Genomic DNA, 18,439 nt, shown 5'->3' with positions numbered 1-18,439 from the left:
TTTGTTTTTGAAGTTCGATTTGGTCTTTTTTGAGAAAATGATTGAGCTTTGAGAATCGATTCGATACTGGAACCGGAATTCTAAAATCGGTGTAGCCGAAATCAGTTAAATTCACCTGAGCAGTGTGTAGACATCTTTGAGAAATTGTAGTGCGAATTAAAATTTGGGGGTACATTCCAAATCCAAAAACGAAAACCGCTCAAACTGAAATAAATTTATTTGGTAATCGACTATCCAAATCTGCAAACCCGATAAACCTGATTAATTTATGTGAAATGGACATTTTTATACTAATCACCCTGCATTTTCTAAACCAGAAGTCGGATCTGACTAAAAAGTAAGAGGTTTTATAGGATTTTAAGACCTCTCATTTGAATCATAGATGATTCTTAGATTTCATTTGAATCTTAGATCGGTTCAGCCATCTACGAGAAAAATGAACTGCATTATTTTAATATCGTTTCACATATCATCCTGTGGTTCCGCAATCAGAAATCGGATCCAAACGTAATTCAGAAACCTCGTTTGGGAGTATACGACTTTTCATATGAATCTGAGTTTGTAGAAAACGGTTTAACCATCTCCGAGAAAATTGAGTGAAATTATTTATCACACACGCATTTGCTGATCTCGACGAACTGAGTCGTATGGTATATGGAAGTCATATACTTCCAGCATTTATTGCTGTAAATAGTTTAAATCAATATAATTATGGAATTACTTCCGACTCGATAATGCTGGTATCATCTGGTTTACATATGCCATATTCGAAAGATTATGTTGCCAAAAATGAACCGTGCTAAAATTGGTCCGAGGCAAATTGTCATAAAAAAGGATGCTGTACACAGTCTTTTTGGTACTTAGAAACAATTTTATGTAACAGTATAAAAAATCGTGTTTCATGTTGCTCCCAAGCATTGCTTTTTCATACAGCGCTCAAAATTCCCTCTACTGGAATAAGGCTTACACAAAAATATCGATATCTCCGTTAAAAATGGACGGATTTTAACAATCTATGGCTTGTTGGATAGGTATTACCGATCGAAATCTAAGTCTGGAAACATATTCTGTTTTCAAGGTCAAATGTGACAGATACTGTCAAAAAACTGAAAATTTTGACATAAAACTTCGTATAACTCAAAAAGTAAACATTCGATCTCAAAACCATTCAATAGCGTTCTGGGTGACGGTGAGACCTTTCATTTGCGACTAGTTTGATCAAAATCGGTCCAGCCATCTCTGAGATCTCGACCTCTTAGTTGACAACACACATACAGACACACACACATACACACACACACACACAGACATTTGCTCAGTTCGTCGAGCTGAATCGATTGGTATATGACATTCGGCCCTCCGGGCCTCGGAAAATTTTTCGAAAGTTTGAGCGAATTCTATACCTATTTTTTATATATATAAAAAAAGGTAAAAAGGTAAAAAAGGTAAAACTATGACATCTTATACATTGACACGAGGTTAGTTTTGAGTGTTTTACAAAATATGGTGTCATCAAGTCATCAGATTGAAAAGTAAGAGGTGAGATGAAAAGTAACCTCACTGCGAGTGAAAAAGTGGTTTTGACGTAGGACAACTTTTTTGTATATAGGGTTGCGAATTCATTGGAAACTAAAACCGTGCGATCAGTTTAAAACAGATTTTCGATTGTATTACACCTACTGTTTGAAAACGGAGCTGAAAATTTCTAGATTTCTGTTGGAGCTGTTAGTAGAATATTGTCACTGCTGTACCGTTTAATTCTACTATGTCACGTCATTACACTTTCTTCAAGTCACTATTTTCACAAAAGTGTATCAATCGTTATAATACAGATACGTTTATATTTTTTTAAAAAACCGATACACTGAGGAAGGATGCAAATAACATTCCGAAATACGTATCTGTATTATAACGTTTGATACACTTTTGTGAAAATAGTGACTGTGAAAATAGTGACTTTGTGAGAGTGTAATGACGTGACATAGTAGAATTAAACGGTACAGCAACAGTACTATTAGTACCCTTGTTTTCCATTATCAAGGTTTCTTTCAACAAAGTTGATAGTTTCGTTTCCATAAGTTCGCGGTTTCATTCGAATTCAGCTGCTCAATGCCCTCCTTAATCCACCTAGTAGTGTGCCTTTTTCTTACCATTTCAACAGTCATTGGAACATTTATTAAATTCTATACTCGATTTTTACTAATGTGAACTTATCGAACAACCTTAGAGTAGCTTTCAAACGAGAAATTTTACCGTTTTAAATAACAGTGGGATTTGTCAGCTATATCACATATAAGATTATATATGCCGAACCGGATATGTTCGCCATAACTCTTCCAAACTTGATTGCTTTTGTAGCTTTTAGGTAAGCCTAAGTTTATTCGAATAAGTCGTCCCGGGTTGGCGGTTCAGTGCATAGGACGCTGGTCTTACAAGCCAGTTGTCGTATGTTCGAGCCCCGACCTGGTAGGGTTCTTAGTGTCAGTAGGATCCATAGTACTAGCCATGCAATGATTCTGTACACTAAGAATCGGCTGCGAAGTCTGTTGAAACAGAAAGGCCAAATTCCACAAAAGGAATGGTAATGCCAAGACTTTGACTTTGAGTTACCACCAGAAAATTTAGTCCGTGAAAATGTGGTTAGTTGGTTACGTCGCCATTATATCTTCAGAACCGGAAGTGACAATCATTTAATCTTTCAACTTGATCAATAGTCAAAAAATATCAATGACCCTATAGTAGCTTACAAACAAGCCTAAGTTTGTTGAAATTAGTTGAGCCATCTCCGCGAAAATTGAGCAGTAAGAAATAAAGTGCATTTTGTCGGTTACGTCAATTATAACATTATATATCCGGAACCATAAGTGATAGCCATTTAATTTTCGGACTTAATCAATGCCCCAATAGCAGCTTACAAATGAGCCTAAGTGTTTCTGAATTCTTCGAGAAAATTGAACGGTAAAAAAACTCTATGAAGGGGGAACACATATACACACACTCACATACACAAAAATTTTCCGATCTCGTCGAGCTGAGTCGAATGGTATGTCTCCGGAGCCTCGATCAATGGGTTTTTCCAGCAATTCTATTACCTTTCTATAGAGAAAGGTAAAAATTGCCATCACAAAACAAGAAATAGTATTGAAGCGACTTGCAACCTGTGCGCTAGAAAAGGTTGCTGAGCACATCAGCAAGTGGACCTTCTGCGGATTTACTTAATGCGCCGTCTGACGCACACAAAAGACATTTTCATCGAAATTGTGCTTTTTCGTCGCATTCGAGGAAAATACAGGCTTCTCTTGATCATAGAATGCTAGATGAACGTGATCGGCACCTTTCATAACCAACAAGCTAAACGGTCCTTTTCAGGGCATCCAATTTCCTCAAAAAAATCGAAAAAAAAATTCGCATACACACTAGAGATAGTCGGGTAAGCTTTTTTTAAAATCCGAATCCGACCCGTGCCCGATCATAAATAAAAAAACATTTATTCGTACCAGACCCGAGTCCAAAAATAATTTGTCTTCCAAACCCTAACCCTACCCGATAAAAAAATCCTTACCAGTACCCGACCCGACGCAGAAAAAAACTAAAATACCCGAGTCCCGACTAAATTTTTGAACCCGAACACGACCCGTAGCCGTTAATAAAGAAAAAAAAATTGCACAAATACCCGAAACTCGACTATCTCTAATACACACGAGTAAGTTGGGAGTGACAGTTCTACATCGAACAACTCAATAGGGCTGCCCCTTGTAGTTTGTCAAATATTTTTTATTCTATTGTATATATACCTCTTTTAGGTATTATTCCACTGATTTTACAATTTTTCAGTAAATTTCCTATAATTTTTGGGAAGCTCTGCAAAATACCATGGTGTCGATGTTGCACGATCTCCTCGTGCGACCTGAACGTTTTATTAGTGTTATGTGTCATCTTTTTGAATTTGGGTAACATATAAAAATACTAGGCAGCTAAATCTGCTGAATAATGAGGATGGGGAAGCAACCGGAGCTCTAAATTATCGATTTTGGCTATGGTAGCGATGCGTATGTCATACGCCTTGCATTGTTTTTTTTTGTCTCTAAAATACTTTTTAACCTTCATTTGCTTTTTGGATCAGCAAAACTCTCTGACCTTTTGTGTACGGTTGGGAATAGAATCCAGTTAGACTGCGTGAAAGGACATTGAGATGCCAATATTTTGGGGTAATCTCTAATTTCGCAAAGTGCTAAAAACTTAAGCTCCAAAAAAAAAACCTCTATGCAAAATTTGAGCTAAATCGAAAATGGGTAAGTGGTGCCAAACCGGTGGTTAAAGTTTAAAATTTACGATCTTGGAAATTTACCATAGGGAAATTTCTTCCTAAATCGAACATTTATTTTTGATGACAAATGTTTAAGAATTGCATGACACGTCGAGATCTAGTGTCATCACGAAAAAAAAAATAAAAATCGACTCTAGGTCATTTTCCCGAATATGTTGGGCCGCCGAATGAGTTACTCGTATTTCACAGAATTTATTATTTAAGTGAAAATATTGCACAGATCATCGATAGCAAATTTTTTTTAAATGTTATCAATCAACACAGTGTAATAGAGTGATACATTCATCTCTTGCTCGACGTTTCGGTTACTGGTTTTGGTCTTTATCAAAGCTAGGTTTTCTTTCATTTCAAATCAATTTCAAAATAATTTCGTATGATTCGGTGAAATGGAATTCGTTGAAATAATTCTATCGGTGGAACGGCATTCGGCGAATCGCGTAACTCGTAATTACTCTGAATGTGATGAAACACAATTCAAAAAGCAATTCAATTGCGCAGAGCTCCGTACATATACAATTGCAACTTCAACGATGCAAGAATTTACTTTTTCCAGGTTCCTTCCTTATGCTATCCTTTTACAAGATAATTTGAACAATTTCATCCATTCGTTGCAACGCTTGAGCACATTTGTCGTGCTATACATATTTTTTTTAATAGTGAGGGTGACCGGGGCTAGTTGGCCGAAGGGGCAGGTTGGCCGAGTGGCTTTTATGAAAGGGCTATTATGCGACATCTATTGTGATTTTGATGGAGTATTAGACCCCCAATGAACCAACGTAATTTCAGGTGTTTTTGTGTCGTCGTTTGTGCAGGAACCCGTTTATTGTTTTTTTGACACTTTTGAGTAAATTTAGGTTTTTGTACAGTAATATGCGTAACGCGAATCAATTATCATCCGAACTCCAAATATATTGTGCCGTTGGAAAGGGCATTCAAAACCCTAAAAAATGGTATGATGGATTCCAGTGTTCTCTTATTTCTGTTAGTGTATCTCGTGGTTGTTCTCGGAAACATCCATTGGGGTAGGTTGGCTGAGTTTTGTGCGGGTTTGGTTGGCTATTCGCTCGGTATTATTATTCCCTTATGCATATTACTTACTACGAGTTACTATAGTTTTCTTATGAGGAGTGATATCCGCTCGATTCTCTCTTGTTTTTTTCTCTCCTCTCATAATTCCAATTAATCTGAGTTGTTAAACGTTTTCCATTGATGCATTTAATGCGTTTCACATGTTTCATCATACTCGGCCAGCCTAACCTGACTTTGGGGTTAGTTTACTGATTTATCACCGTTTATCAAAAAGTCTAACCAGAATGAGTACTGAAATTCCGAGAGGAAAACTTGGCCAACTGGCCCCGGTCTCCCCTATACATTATCTAACGGCATTACATTGCGTATCATTTTGTTCCAATTTCAAAATACGCTTTTGTCGTCTGTGTTTCTTATTATTAGCTCGCCATCAAACGCATCGATACTATTCAGCGTCCATTGAAATTTTTCGTAGATGGATTGCTAGGGCCATTCAAGCTATTAGAAGCGATCTCGAACTGATTGCCCTGAATTGTTACTGAGATAGTATATTTCATCAATTTCTGAGATTCGTTAATTTATGGAGTTTGAATCTTTTGTCCAGTATATGTCATTATGGAATCGATGTTCCCGGGTGTTCGATTCTGCTCACAACCCGGTGAAAAATTGGTTTCCAAACTTCGTCTCAAGTAATTTCCAGTTATAGCTATAGTTAGTTATAATACTTTTTGTTAAGCTTGCGATAACCATTACTTTGTATCTGTTGGAATCAGTCTTCAAGATGCAGCATGAACACGTTGCTCACGAAAGTTATTGCACTCACCGTCTCCCATGTTTAAGCTTGTACACGCTGAATCGTACTCAAGTTTGTATACAAGCGCAGTGTACAAGATTGAAAATCGTGATTTAAACTCCTGCGCAAACTTGAGTACAAAGATCATGTTCGTACTTCAGCGTAACCATCGATGCGTTTAAGCTTCGGTCTTTGCAAAACAAGCTTTGCGATCCTCGACGAACTGCTACGCACTGATGAATCGAAAATTAAATCACACTGAAGAAGAATATGATTAAGTTGAAATTTTTAAAAAGGAAACCATATCTTACTGAGGTCACGAAACAAATTAGAATATCAAATCGCATCGCTGCTTCCAAAATGGTAAATTGTAACCGTGTTCCTATTTCTGCCAGCCACATTTATATGCGTGTATATCATGTTTCCTGTTCGTGGGTTCAATTTTAGATTGCGGACAAATTAGTAGAGGTATGAACATAAAAATGTGCTCGGACAATCTGCTCAGCTATTTCCAGTCAGGCAGTAGGTGGAAGGCTACGAATTATCTATTACTACTAACTCGCCTCTGTCCGCTCACGCACTGCCGCTCCGGAACTACCCAAATCAAACATTTACGGAATTATTGACGTCAGCGGGACCGAATTTCATGGAAAAAAGTGAAACCGCAAGCCGTCTTATTGGCTGTGTCGTATGTATAAGCGGCCCTGGATAACCGTAGGAAAGTATACGAAGAATTTGCGAGGGCGTCCTCCAGCATGGCGATAAATTATATTTTTCTTCGCCGGGTTCAGGCTATTTCGCTATTTACCCATCCATCGGACTGCCGGGCTTAGCTGCCCCTCCGCATGTGCGGCAAGTTCCGATTCAGATAGAGCCAAATGAGCCGGGCGCTACGACGAGGGACTATCGGATTTTCCACACGATAACCTATTTCGAGCGAAATATAACGCGATCGTTCTGAGTGGAACATTTTCGGCCTACACCTGGAGAGCCCCTAGGGACAGCGAATATTTCCATCGACGCAGTCAATGCTGTAGTTCGTTGCGGGCAGCATAGACATCGTTCGAGCCAATCCACTTAGTTGGCCGGATAGTAAATATGCTATTTACCACTACGATTGCATCCGTCAAGCCACACTGTCAGCTCCCACCATCCCAGCAGCCGTCGCATCCAGGCTACTGAGATACTACGAGGAATTCCGACGCTAGAATTTACTTACATACTTTCTAAGCGGCTCCGGAAATATGTTCTGGAACTTTGTTGCGTCGGTGGTCTGATTCAAAATAATAATTTTTTTCAATCTTTGGTCCCGCTGTCAATGGATCTTTTACTTTCGCGGCGACGTGCAGATTATTTATTTTTTAATTGAAATTTTGAAAATGGCGACTCGATAACAGGAGCTACCAAATCTTATTATAAGCAAGTGGTTAGAAAATCCCACTCGTTTACGGAGGAAACAGTCGCGAATTCGAACATAAACAGTGTTGAATGTTATCAGCAAGTTTTTACTTTCCTAAATGAATCAGAAAAAGAACAACCAAGCAATCAAACAGAGAATACGAAAAAAGAAACTAAATGGGAAACCAATGGTGAAAGTATACAAGAAAAAGCTCAACATGTTGTTTAAAGATGTTGCTTAAAAAGGCGATAATGCCAATTTATTGTAGTGAAATGTGAACACAGGTAATTAAAAGAACAGAAGAAACCTGACTAAAATGATTGTTGACCAAACCTACAAATTGCACCATAAACTACTGAAGGAAAAAATAGTAGGACTTCGTTCATAATTTCAAAATTCGTTATTTATTCTTGCAATTTTTTTTTCGTCCTCCTCAAAATAATCCCCCCGCCCCCCCCAAACACTTGTGCCTACGTTTTTTTCCTATTCTCGAAACAGTTGTTAAAGTCAATTTCCGATTCGCATTTGATGTCTTCAATTGACTCAAAACTTTTTTTCCGAAGCTGTTTGAGTTTGCTGAATATCCAGAAATCATGCGGAGCTGAATCAGGCGAATACAGTGTTTGCGGAACGATATTGGTTGAATTTTTTGTCGAAAAATCATGAAGAATCAATGCAGTATGCGACGGTGCATTATCGTGGTGCAAAAACCAAAAGTTGTCGGTCCAAAATTCCGACCTCTTTTTTACGAACCGCTTTGCGCAAATGACGCATAATACTCAAATAGTATTGGTTGTTGACAGTTTGGTCGGTCGAAAAGAATTCGGAGTGTCACCAGACTTCGATAATCTAAGAAAACTGTCAAAAATGCTGTCCTGGATGTGGTTCGTCATCAACGCGTTCTCGACCCTTTTCGAACAATTTGTTCCAATCAAAACCACTTGCTCGCGACATACAATTATCACCGAAGGCCTTTTGCAACATTCCATTAAAATCTGCCAACCATTCATCTCAATCAATCAAAGAGTATCTCCAAAAACACCGATTATCCCTTCTAAATAAAGCAGCCTTATCAAACACTCTGTTTTGGAGTGATTTGACATCTTATCACGGACGGATTTGAGTATATGTCGAAAAACGATGTTTGAGGTGGTTCTGAAATCCAAGATGGCGACTTCCGGTTTATTGATATTCTTTAAAATTCCTTACAATTTGAGTATTTTCGGAACGGTTTTGATGAGTCGATGCCAGAAAAAATACGAACCCTAGCAATCATAATTGTGCTACCGATTAGAGAGATAGCTTATCGAATTTTGTTTTCATCTCAGTCACATTGAAACCTTTGTTCCAAGTGTGAAGTGAAATCCTGCTTTGAAGAAATAAACTACTATTCATCTTAAGACTCAGTTAAAGGAAAGATTGGAGTGAAACGGTATAGCGTGATTCATTCGGTCATTTAATCTATTTGAAATCTCCTTTTTATGTTTTCTAAACAATGTAAATTGATTTAAATCAAACGCAATCGATCTCCTTTTGATATGCGGAAGATAGTTTAACTAAAGATAGGACTAATTAAATAAACTGGAGTAAAACGCTATCATTTCTTTTGTGTGTAATTGGATCGCGGAAACTTCCTACATAATACGGATCAATATTGATAGGTCGTATTATATCTGCTTCAGGATTGTAGTTGAAATTTAAACTGAATATTATAACAAGATTAAAAGATGCAAAACGGTACAATGAGTTTCGTGCTATCATTAAAACTACATTAAATCGATTCGTTTGAATTTTTCACAACAGAAATACTCTATTCAGTCTTATGCAAGTACTTCAGTTTCATGTTAAACAGTTTAACCTAAATTCACTCGACTACTTTAGACATTTTACTGACTGAGTTTGAATCGTTGAGAAAGAGTAAAAATATGAGCGGTCCTCAATGGCAGCCTTGAGGAACACACGGTAGGCAGTAAATGGTTCTGTTATACTGCTTCCGATTTTGACGTGGGCCAAAGGCGGCGATTAAAGCGCACCTACGCATTTAGAGTATTACAAAGGAAATAGTACTTTTTCAAGATCGTAAAAAAGTCTACGAAAACTTCATACCTTGTTTTACTATAATCTCAAATGAACGATTACAATTAATATGCTGCTTACGAGCATGGAAGCCACAAAATCACGTTTTGTTCTTATTAGTGCGCAAGGGTAAGGTAATAATGTGCAGATGTACATAACAATGCGCACAATATTTTCCGTAAATCTAGAGTCCTTGTAGAAGGAAAAACCTGTTTTAATCCACCTAGTGGTGTAATGATGCCTTTCTCATTTTCATTTTCTCCTGTATATTACAGCAGAAATTCCCCGAAATACTAAAACTTAAAAAACTTAGAAAATAGTTTTGAAGATTTCTGATGCATAATACTGCTACATTGATAAACCACACTTGAATTGAAGTTAGTGAAAATCTATTCAATCATATGTGAAAAAGTGAAGTGAGCTCCATTTTATCACATTTGATTATTATTGTTGGTACTTTCGGAACCGAAAGCTGGATATCGACATAGTGACATTCGGTTCATTCAATCATACACTAATATGACCTACAAATTTATTGTACCGGTCGTCGGACTTGGATGAAATTCAGCAGAGCATTTACGGAACTATCAATGATTTGCCAGGTTACAGATTCTTTTGGTCTGCAAGCTAGAAAAATTAACTAACAAATTTAAAGACACGACCGATCACGATTACATTAAAAATGAAATAATTCTCAGGTACCCATAAAAAATACAAAAATAAAGATGATGATGGATGCACTAAAAGTCACAAATTACAAACTTGCTCTACTTTTAGTGTTTACATTTTTGGCGAATGATCAAAATGACAATTAGATTCTTTCAGAACAATTGATTCTACTCTATTTTGATGCCTTCAACGAATTTTTACATTTGAAAATTTTTGGAAAATATCCTTTAAATGAAAGTCAATTATGATGATATCAAAGTTACTTAAAAGATCAATTTTGGATACGAACAACCTCAAGATATAAATCTGGACAAATGAGACGATTTTATATCATGATAATTTTCAAAACAGAGAACGTACAAACTTAATCATTTTATAAACAGCGATTAGAGATGATTTTAAATATTTTGATCGAAATATGTGAATGTGAAAAATTTGAATAACCGTCAACCAATAAACTCAGTAATAGTGTAATTTTAATGATCCTTCGTTAAAAGCGTCGATAATCTTCGGAAAGTGTCTGAAAATAGAATGGCAATACAAGGAAGAAAATATGTGACACAGTCCGCAGAACATATTTTGTTACTTTAATTGATTTTCACTTTTGCATATTGAGGAACCAATGCATACGCAACCAAATTCTTTAATTTGGTTCATATTGTAACTTGATTTTATTAATACATGAACGAACATTATCATTGTTACAACGCATGTAGTGATAAGACACTTGTAAATGTAAATGATGTAAATGATAATTTAACTGAAACTGGCGGTGACCCGAGTTTAGTAAGGTTTTAAATGATACATGTAAAATCGCAGGTCAGCTTGTCTTGTGTTTATCTCTAATACTGTATTTTATTGCATCTAATAATTCTAAATATGTGAGTCGGTGCAACTTATTTGTACTAAGTTCCGAATCTTTTGAAGCGTTTTATTTCTGGTGGGACAACAGCTTGTTCAAATCGATACTGCATAGCGATTTGCATTGCATTATTTTTGCTACACTTAGTCTGGATCCCTTCTATAAGATTCTTGAAAGCAAGATTAGACCAAAATATTATGCTTTATACGACTAAATCAATTTCTAACTATTCAATTAGGTTATTATGCTGGTAGATAGTTCTTTGTATTTAGCCACATTTAATGAAAAATAATTATCTATGATTATCATCATAACACAACTTTGGAGATTTAAGTATCCAAACTACCCGTTGACAAATTAAAACATTTTTAAACTTTTTCGAATCAAGTTGAATGAGGAAAATTTATCAATAAATCACAGAGATACAAGCGCTTCAAATTAGGTTCGAAAAATCTATCGTTCTAAGTTGGCCTGCCAGTTACCGGAGAATCAAGATAAGCCATGGGTAAACTAAAGCAGAAATTTATTCGGGCATATATTTATAGATTCCCTTTTGTGCTAATCGGACGAGAGTGTGACATCATTCACTGAGACTGTCATTGGCTCGTGAAAACATAGGTCAATTCAATCCAACATTTCAATGGTATGCAATTGAAATACTTAAATCACGTTACCGCATAAGTTTAAGTTAAATGTTTTCGAACCGATTGGTAGTAAAATTATATAAATTCATCAACAAATGCCTGAGTTCTAAGCATTCAAAATTATGATAGAAAAAGGTTGCGCGGTTATTTTTACATTTTTTTAAAGTGGCACCCAGCCTCGTACAGTGAAGAGTTAGCAAAAGCGACAATCCAAGGAGCGAACGCATATAAAATCTAGTCATCACCTCACTGGACGAGCTACTTGTTTCATTCGCAGTCAAGCATCAACTGAAATCGAGAAATGATTTGCAGCATATATTTACAGATTCCTCTTCGAACTACGCAGAATGATGCGGTGTTTTTATTCATGACGCAAAGCCTTCTATGCCGAACAAGAAAATGACGTCAATTTTGTCAGCTTGGATTGGTGGATGAAAACATAGGTCAATTCTAACTATTTTTTCAATAGTATGCTATTGAAATACTGACACGACGTTGCCATACATGTTTAAGTTAAAAGTTTTCGATTCGATTGGTTGTTAAATTATATCAATCCATCAACAAATGACTGAGTTATTAACGTTCAAAATTATGACGAAAAAAGGTTACGAGGCTATTTTAGAAACTTTTAATTGACTTCCGGCCCCGTATAGTGAAGAGTAAGGCATTTTTAATGCCAAAAATATTCTTAAAACTAACATTTTTACACGGAAGCAGGGGTTGAAACCAAATAAATGTTATGATATTCCAGTGCCGCTTTCACGTATTAATGGTCCCGGGGGCAAGATTTTTTGTGTGTGTCCCTAGCTAACTGAATGTTTTTTTTGCTCGGTTAGGCCTGTTCGGGCCCCCCCAAGACCGTAGGCCCAATCTTCACTTTCTCCCACTGCTCCGGCTCTGGGATATTCTAATGGTATCTTGAGAACGTTCATTTGAATCTAAGTTTGTGATAATCTGTTCAGCGATTTTCGAGAAAAGTGAGTGACATTATTTCACATGTTTGGTACATATTACCCTGTTATTCCGGAACCGGAAGTCGGATCCAAATGAAATGCAGGAACTCTATATGGGACCATAAGTCCTTTCATTTGAATTTAAGTTTGTGAAAATCGATTGAGCCATCTCCGAGAAAAGTGAATCGCAATATTTGTCACACACACATACACAGAGACATTTGCTCAGTTCGTTGAGCTGAATTGAATTGTATATGAATTTCGATTTAAAAGTCGGTTTTCGCAGTGATTGTACAGCCTTTCTATGTGAGAAAGACAAAAAAATCGACCGAAATCGTTGGATGGACACAAAACAACTGTTGAACACGTTACATATGAATATTTTTTAAAGGAATTTATCGAGTTCAGCGTATTTGAACAATTCACAAAAAATAGGAGTTTATGCCCAAATACACCACTACTATTTCTTGAAAGATTGTGAATACACATAGTATATAAGTTAACATTATAAACCAATATGCAAACTCGACATTTGTTTTCCGAATAACGACAAAAATTGAAGCATTTGGATTGCCTCCCGGTACTCCCACCGTACAAACACATCGATTTCTTCCAGTTCGCTAGTAGTATGCCAATCCCGCAACCGCCAACTATGATAGGGGCAAGAAAAAAGGGTTGTAAATGGACCGGATATAATAAATTATACTGGAAGCTGAGGTAATAATAAAAGTGCTTGGCAATACATACAGAGTCTCTAGCTTGCTTGACTGACGACCGAGGTTACAGTCGACGGCAAAGAAGAAGAAGAAGAAGAAGAAGAAAAAAACAAGAGACGCGTGATGCACGACGAGAAGAATGGAAAAACGCTGTCCATCACACTCACTGGCATCATCGATAGGCGTAAAGGCGTTGATGTACTCTGATGCAGGCGAAATTCGATACATCCACCGGGGGGACTCTAATTGAATTGATCGATCAATCGATGAAATACTGTAAATACGGTTTGTTTCGTTAAGCAGATGTAGATTACATATAATTGTTACTTACATACGATGTAATATTCCTGAAGGTAGGCTGTAATTTTAACTTTGGCTTGAAGCTTGCATAATCAGTTTCAAAAATGCAGGTTGCGTGAAAAAGGATCATCTTACCCATGACGCTTTCCTGCTAAAAAAAATCGCGAGATAGTTTCCAAGAAACTTTTGAATGAAAACTTGATTTTCGTGAGTAATGATGGATTAGTTATTGTGAAGATTTTATTGTTGTGAAGAATTTATTTCCTGACCAGATTGGTATTCTATCTTTGCCTAACATGTTGAAGTTCGGTCGAGGTCTGATCATTTTTGCTAGTGCAATTGTTAAAACCAAATGGTACGCCGAATAAAGAACAAAAAGTACTGCTAACTGCACAATCGTTATTATTATTGGTCAGGAGAAGTCTATAGGCGAACTATATTGCTGATTCGCAACTTGTCGTTCTACTAAAGTTTCAAAACGATATTGAGATTACAAAAACACAGTTTTTGGGCACTTTAATCGCTCTTGAGACTGAATTAGGACCGATTTTAGCAAAATATACGGCTATTCATGGATCATGCTTCTTGATTTACAACAGATGAGCTTACAGATTGCAGAAATAGAGCTATGAGAATTTGCGGTGCTCATAAAAGGCTGTTTTACTGCCATCATTAGTGCTTACTAGTTACCTGGTTATCTTTCTACGTGTAGATCCAGCCTAGATGTGGAATCCGGTGGTTTTCCTTCTTTCAATTATCAGATATTTTCAAATTTGGTTATTTTTCTCATAATCGCACAACAATATATCTTGATATAATTTTTTTTCTTCTCCCAAGTTCTTTCGTTTTTCTCAAGATTATACATTCTTCGTATTGAAATTTCTTAATTATTTCCTGAGATTTTTTGGAATTTAATAAATTGAAATTGTAACGAAACTACTCCAGATTTGATTTCTTCGTCGCATAAGACGTTTATTAATTTAGCATTGTTTAAACAATGATGAAAATTATTTTGAACATGATTTGTAAAAGGTGATCAAGTTGAAAGTCGTTAGAATCTATATCAAACCGACGCGTTTTAGGGTTAGTATTATTTTTTCGAGACGTTATTCATTCTGATGTGATATTTTCCAACTGATATTTGCAGTTTTGCTTCCATAAGCGAATTCAAAACCTCCACGTTTTTAGTAAATACTAATTCTTTTTCTTAGGCGTGTAGGCAAAAAATAAGTTACATTCTGATCGACTAATTTGAAATAGGGGAGACCGGGACTAGTCCGGACATGGGTTAAACCGGACAGCTTGAATATCTCATAAACCAGTAATTATTTTGATCCAAAGATTGATTTTGTGAACGCGTTCATGCATATTTTTCCAAGTAAACTATTTTTTGGTCGGCAAATTTTAAATAAGTTCGTCGGTTACACGAAACAAGACACTTTTCAAATTGTGATTTTATTTATCATTTAGAAATGTAAACGTAATGCGTGCTAAACGGCTATTCTGCCGTTTTTAAGAAAAATAAAATTTCAGAATTTCGCTTAGAAGCGTATACAATAGATTCAAGTTTATAAAAAACTTGTAATCGAAATTTCAGTGACTTTATGGTAGCCCTGAAAAAGACGGCTTATTGGCATCATATGATGCAAGCATGAAACTATTAAGGATTTTTTTCAACTGAAACGTTTCGTTCGATTTTTCTTTCGTTCATTCTATTATCCGCCGGACCATCAGACTAAAAGTAGACTATTTTCTAGTCGGCAAGCTTGAAATACGTTTGGCGGTTGCTTGCAATAGAAAAATTTTGGGATTTGTTTTTCTAAGATTAAGTATTGCGAAATGTTAATTGTGTTATTCATTTTCAAGCTTGAAATATGATGCTGAGGTTTGCTTTATAGCAAAACTTATATTCCAAACCGGTTATGAGTGCAGTAGAATTTAGAAGCAAATTATTCTTTTGCCAATTAATATTCCTGGTAAGATCTTTTTTTCAATTTGACAAGAAACGAGCTAAAGTCAACACTGATACCACAACGACTAACTGCGAAGAAAGTCTATGAGAAAGGAAATTTAATAGGAACATGTTAACATTAAGGTTCCCTTACTTTATTTCACTTGGAATCCCGATCTGGGTGACAACTTGAACTACGAAACTAATAGCAGTTTCACACGAAATGGATTCATTTGAAGTTAATATAAATTGATTTAAAATAAAATTACATTGTTTGAGTTTCTCAGTACCATTGGACACGGGTTAGGGTCGCTTTGCTGAAAAGGTTATTTCCCCGAATATTATTTGGCCGAAAGGGTCATTTCGCCGAATCGTACAATTATCTTAAAAAAAATCTTAAAAATCTTTATTTAAAATAAAGAAAAATTAAAGATGATAATATTCACGTCGGTGACCTAAATTCATAAATCAGAAATATCAATCATCTAGCAGACATAAAAAAAACCCTTTTTTAAACATCACTAGAAGATTCTTTCAAGATTTTTTCTTAAACTTGAACAAAATCAAAAACTTTCTTTGGGTATAAACTACCATAACCTTTTAAATTTTTTAAACAGTTGCGTCAAGTTAGTGTAGATTTAAATGTGACACCCCGAAACAAAGCACGCTGTGTGCTAGGCGATGACGTTTTCTTCTTCCGTACCAGCATGTACCGATGCGAACCGATTTTTAATAATTTTGTATGACACTTTGAAAGATTTGATACCCATTGCCCTATAATTTCGGAACCGGAAGTTGCTTCGTATTTATTAAGACACTGAGAGCTTTAATTTGAATCATGATTTGTGGAAATCGTTTTAACCATTGCTGAAAAATCGGATTTTTGGAGCTTTTCTTCACTATTATCGGTGCGCTCGGAAACCGGGAACTAGTAGTCCTAAAATAGAATTATATATCCACTAGCTAACAAGATCTGCCATTAGATGAATCTACCAATAAGTTCTATGAAAATTTGCACCTCGTTTCGCCATCACTTTTGAAAAAATACTCATGAAACTGAAAAAAGTTCACTTATCGCGCTGTAATACCAAAACCGGAAGTCCGATCTGGATCAACTTCTCGGTGACTTTTTAAAGAATTTCAAGACCTTCCATTTGCATCTTATGTTGTAAACATCGGTTGAGAAATTTCGAGAAAATTTAGTGCAAATTTTCACGTAGATTTGCACATATTACCTTGTAGTTCCGGAACCGAAAGTCGAAAAAAGACACAATTCAATAGCGAGCTATGGAACCATAAGACCTTTCATTTGTACCTAAGTTTGTGGGAATCGGTCATGCCATCTCTGAGGAAAATGAGTGACATTCTTTTTCATTTTTTTTTGTGCCATTCACTCTGTTCTTCCGTAATCGGAAGTCGGATCGGGATAAAATTCAATAGCGATCTATGGGACCATAAGATCTTTCATTTCAAAACGGAGTTTGTGAAAATCGGCTCAGCCATTTCTGAGAAAATCTAGTAACAGTATTCGTCACATACACAAAGATATTGGCTCAGTTCGTCGAACTGAGTCGAATGGTATATAATATTCGGCCCTCCGGGTCTCGGTTCAAAAGTCGGTTTTCACAGTTACTGTATAGCCTTTCTATATGAAAAAGGCAAAAAATGTTCATGCAGCGCCAAAATTTTTAATCTATAAAATTTATTATCTTAATACGTATTCGAATCTAGTTCATATTTAAGAAACCGCAAGACTCGAATGCAATATGATTAATGCTTTAACATTAATGCTATATGCAAAACTTTCAGTAGAAAAATCCTTTCGATGAAATTACTTTTTCGGCGATACTACGCTTTCGGCGAAATGACCCATTCGGCAAAACATCTATCGATTTCATGACTCATTTGACGAAATGGTATTCTGTGTCACGACTTTCTACGAAAACTGGTTATCGCCGAAATGAGCCGCTCCCAGAAGGACCACCGAAATAAAATCAAGAAATTATTGCAAAAAAATCCGAATTTAAGCTGCACTTTTATACACAGACTATCAGCTTAGGCTTCATACCGCTATACAACATTCGGTCCATTTCTAATTGGAGGTTAAGCAACTGAAATAACCTGTGCATAGTTCTATTTTTTGGTAACTTGTCAGAGGGCACTGTCTCGAATTCAGAGAAGCAATTTATAAGATAAACGATTCGCTATGCTTCGAAAAGTTTTTCAATTATAGGTAAATAAAACCTGCGAGGATAGAAATCAGTTAAAGCTTTGAAATATAAATCCCGTTAAATTACAGATCTAGCATACTAAATAATGTATTTCCTTCAATGTTGCCAACCGAATGCTTGTTAGTGCACTTGTTTCGCCAAAATAATAGCTATTCAAAGCACAGCTTTATGTTCTTATTAAATATTTTCAAATGATTCACATACTTTAGTGCTATAATGCTTGTCAACTAGAAGTCGTAAAAATTTCCAATAAATTAAAGCTTCCGTTGTACCTACCTCTTTGTTTGGCACACAAATCGGTGTTCCTTCTTTCACCACACCTGCCTCTATGATAACACCTATCACAATTGGATCACGTGAGTTGAACACGAACTGAGGTAAAATCTGAAAGAAAGATAAACGATGATTATTAGGCAAATAATAATGTTCAAAATAAAATGAAAAAACAAAAAAAAAACAATAAACCGTCACCGCTATAAAAGTAAGTAA

The 18,439-nt window shown here is 36.1% G+C and overlaps 1 protein-coding gene across 2 annotated transcripts in view; it reads right to left on the bottom strand.

Annotated features, from left to right (window-relative positions):
• Positions 1–18,439, bottom strand: part of LOC131439132 (eukaryotic translation initiation factor 5B) — a 338,283-nt gene that overhangs the window by 168,262 nt on the left and 151,582 nt on the right. For both annotated transcript variants that reach the window (XM_058609794.1, XM_058609793.1), the window contains exon 7: positions 18,227–18,334. In XM_058609794.1, the coding sequence (XP_058465777.1) occupies positions 18,227–18,334 (108 nt within the window). The remainder of the gene's footprint in view (positions 1–18,226; positions 18,335–18,439) is intronic.

The sequence above is a fragment of the Malaya genurostris genome, chromosome 3 (genome assembly GCF_030247185.1).
Source record: "Malaya genurostris strain Urasoe2022 chromosome 3, Malgen_1.1, whole genome shotgun sequence".
Lineage (NCBI taxonomy): Eukaryota > Metazoa > Arthropoda > Insecta > Diptera > Culicidae > Malaya > Malaya genurostris.
The sequence above is the reverse complement of the archived record's forward strand: the minus strand, read 5'-3'. Positions and strand labels throughout refer to the sequence as shown.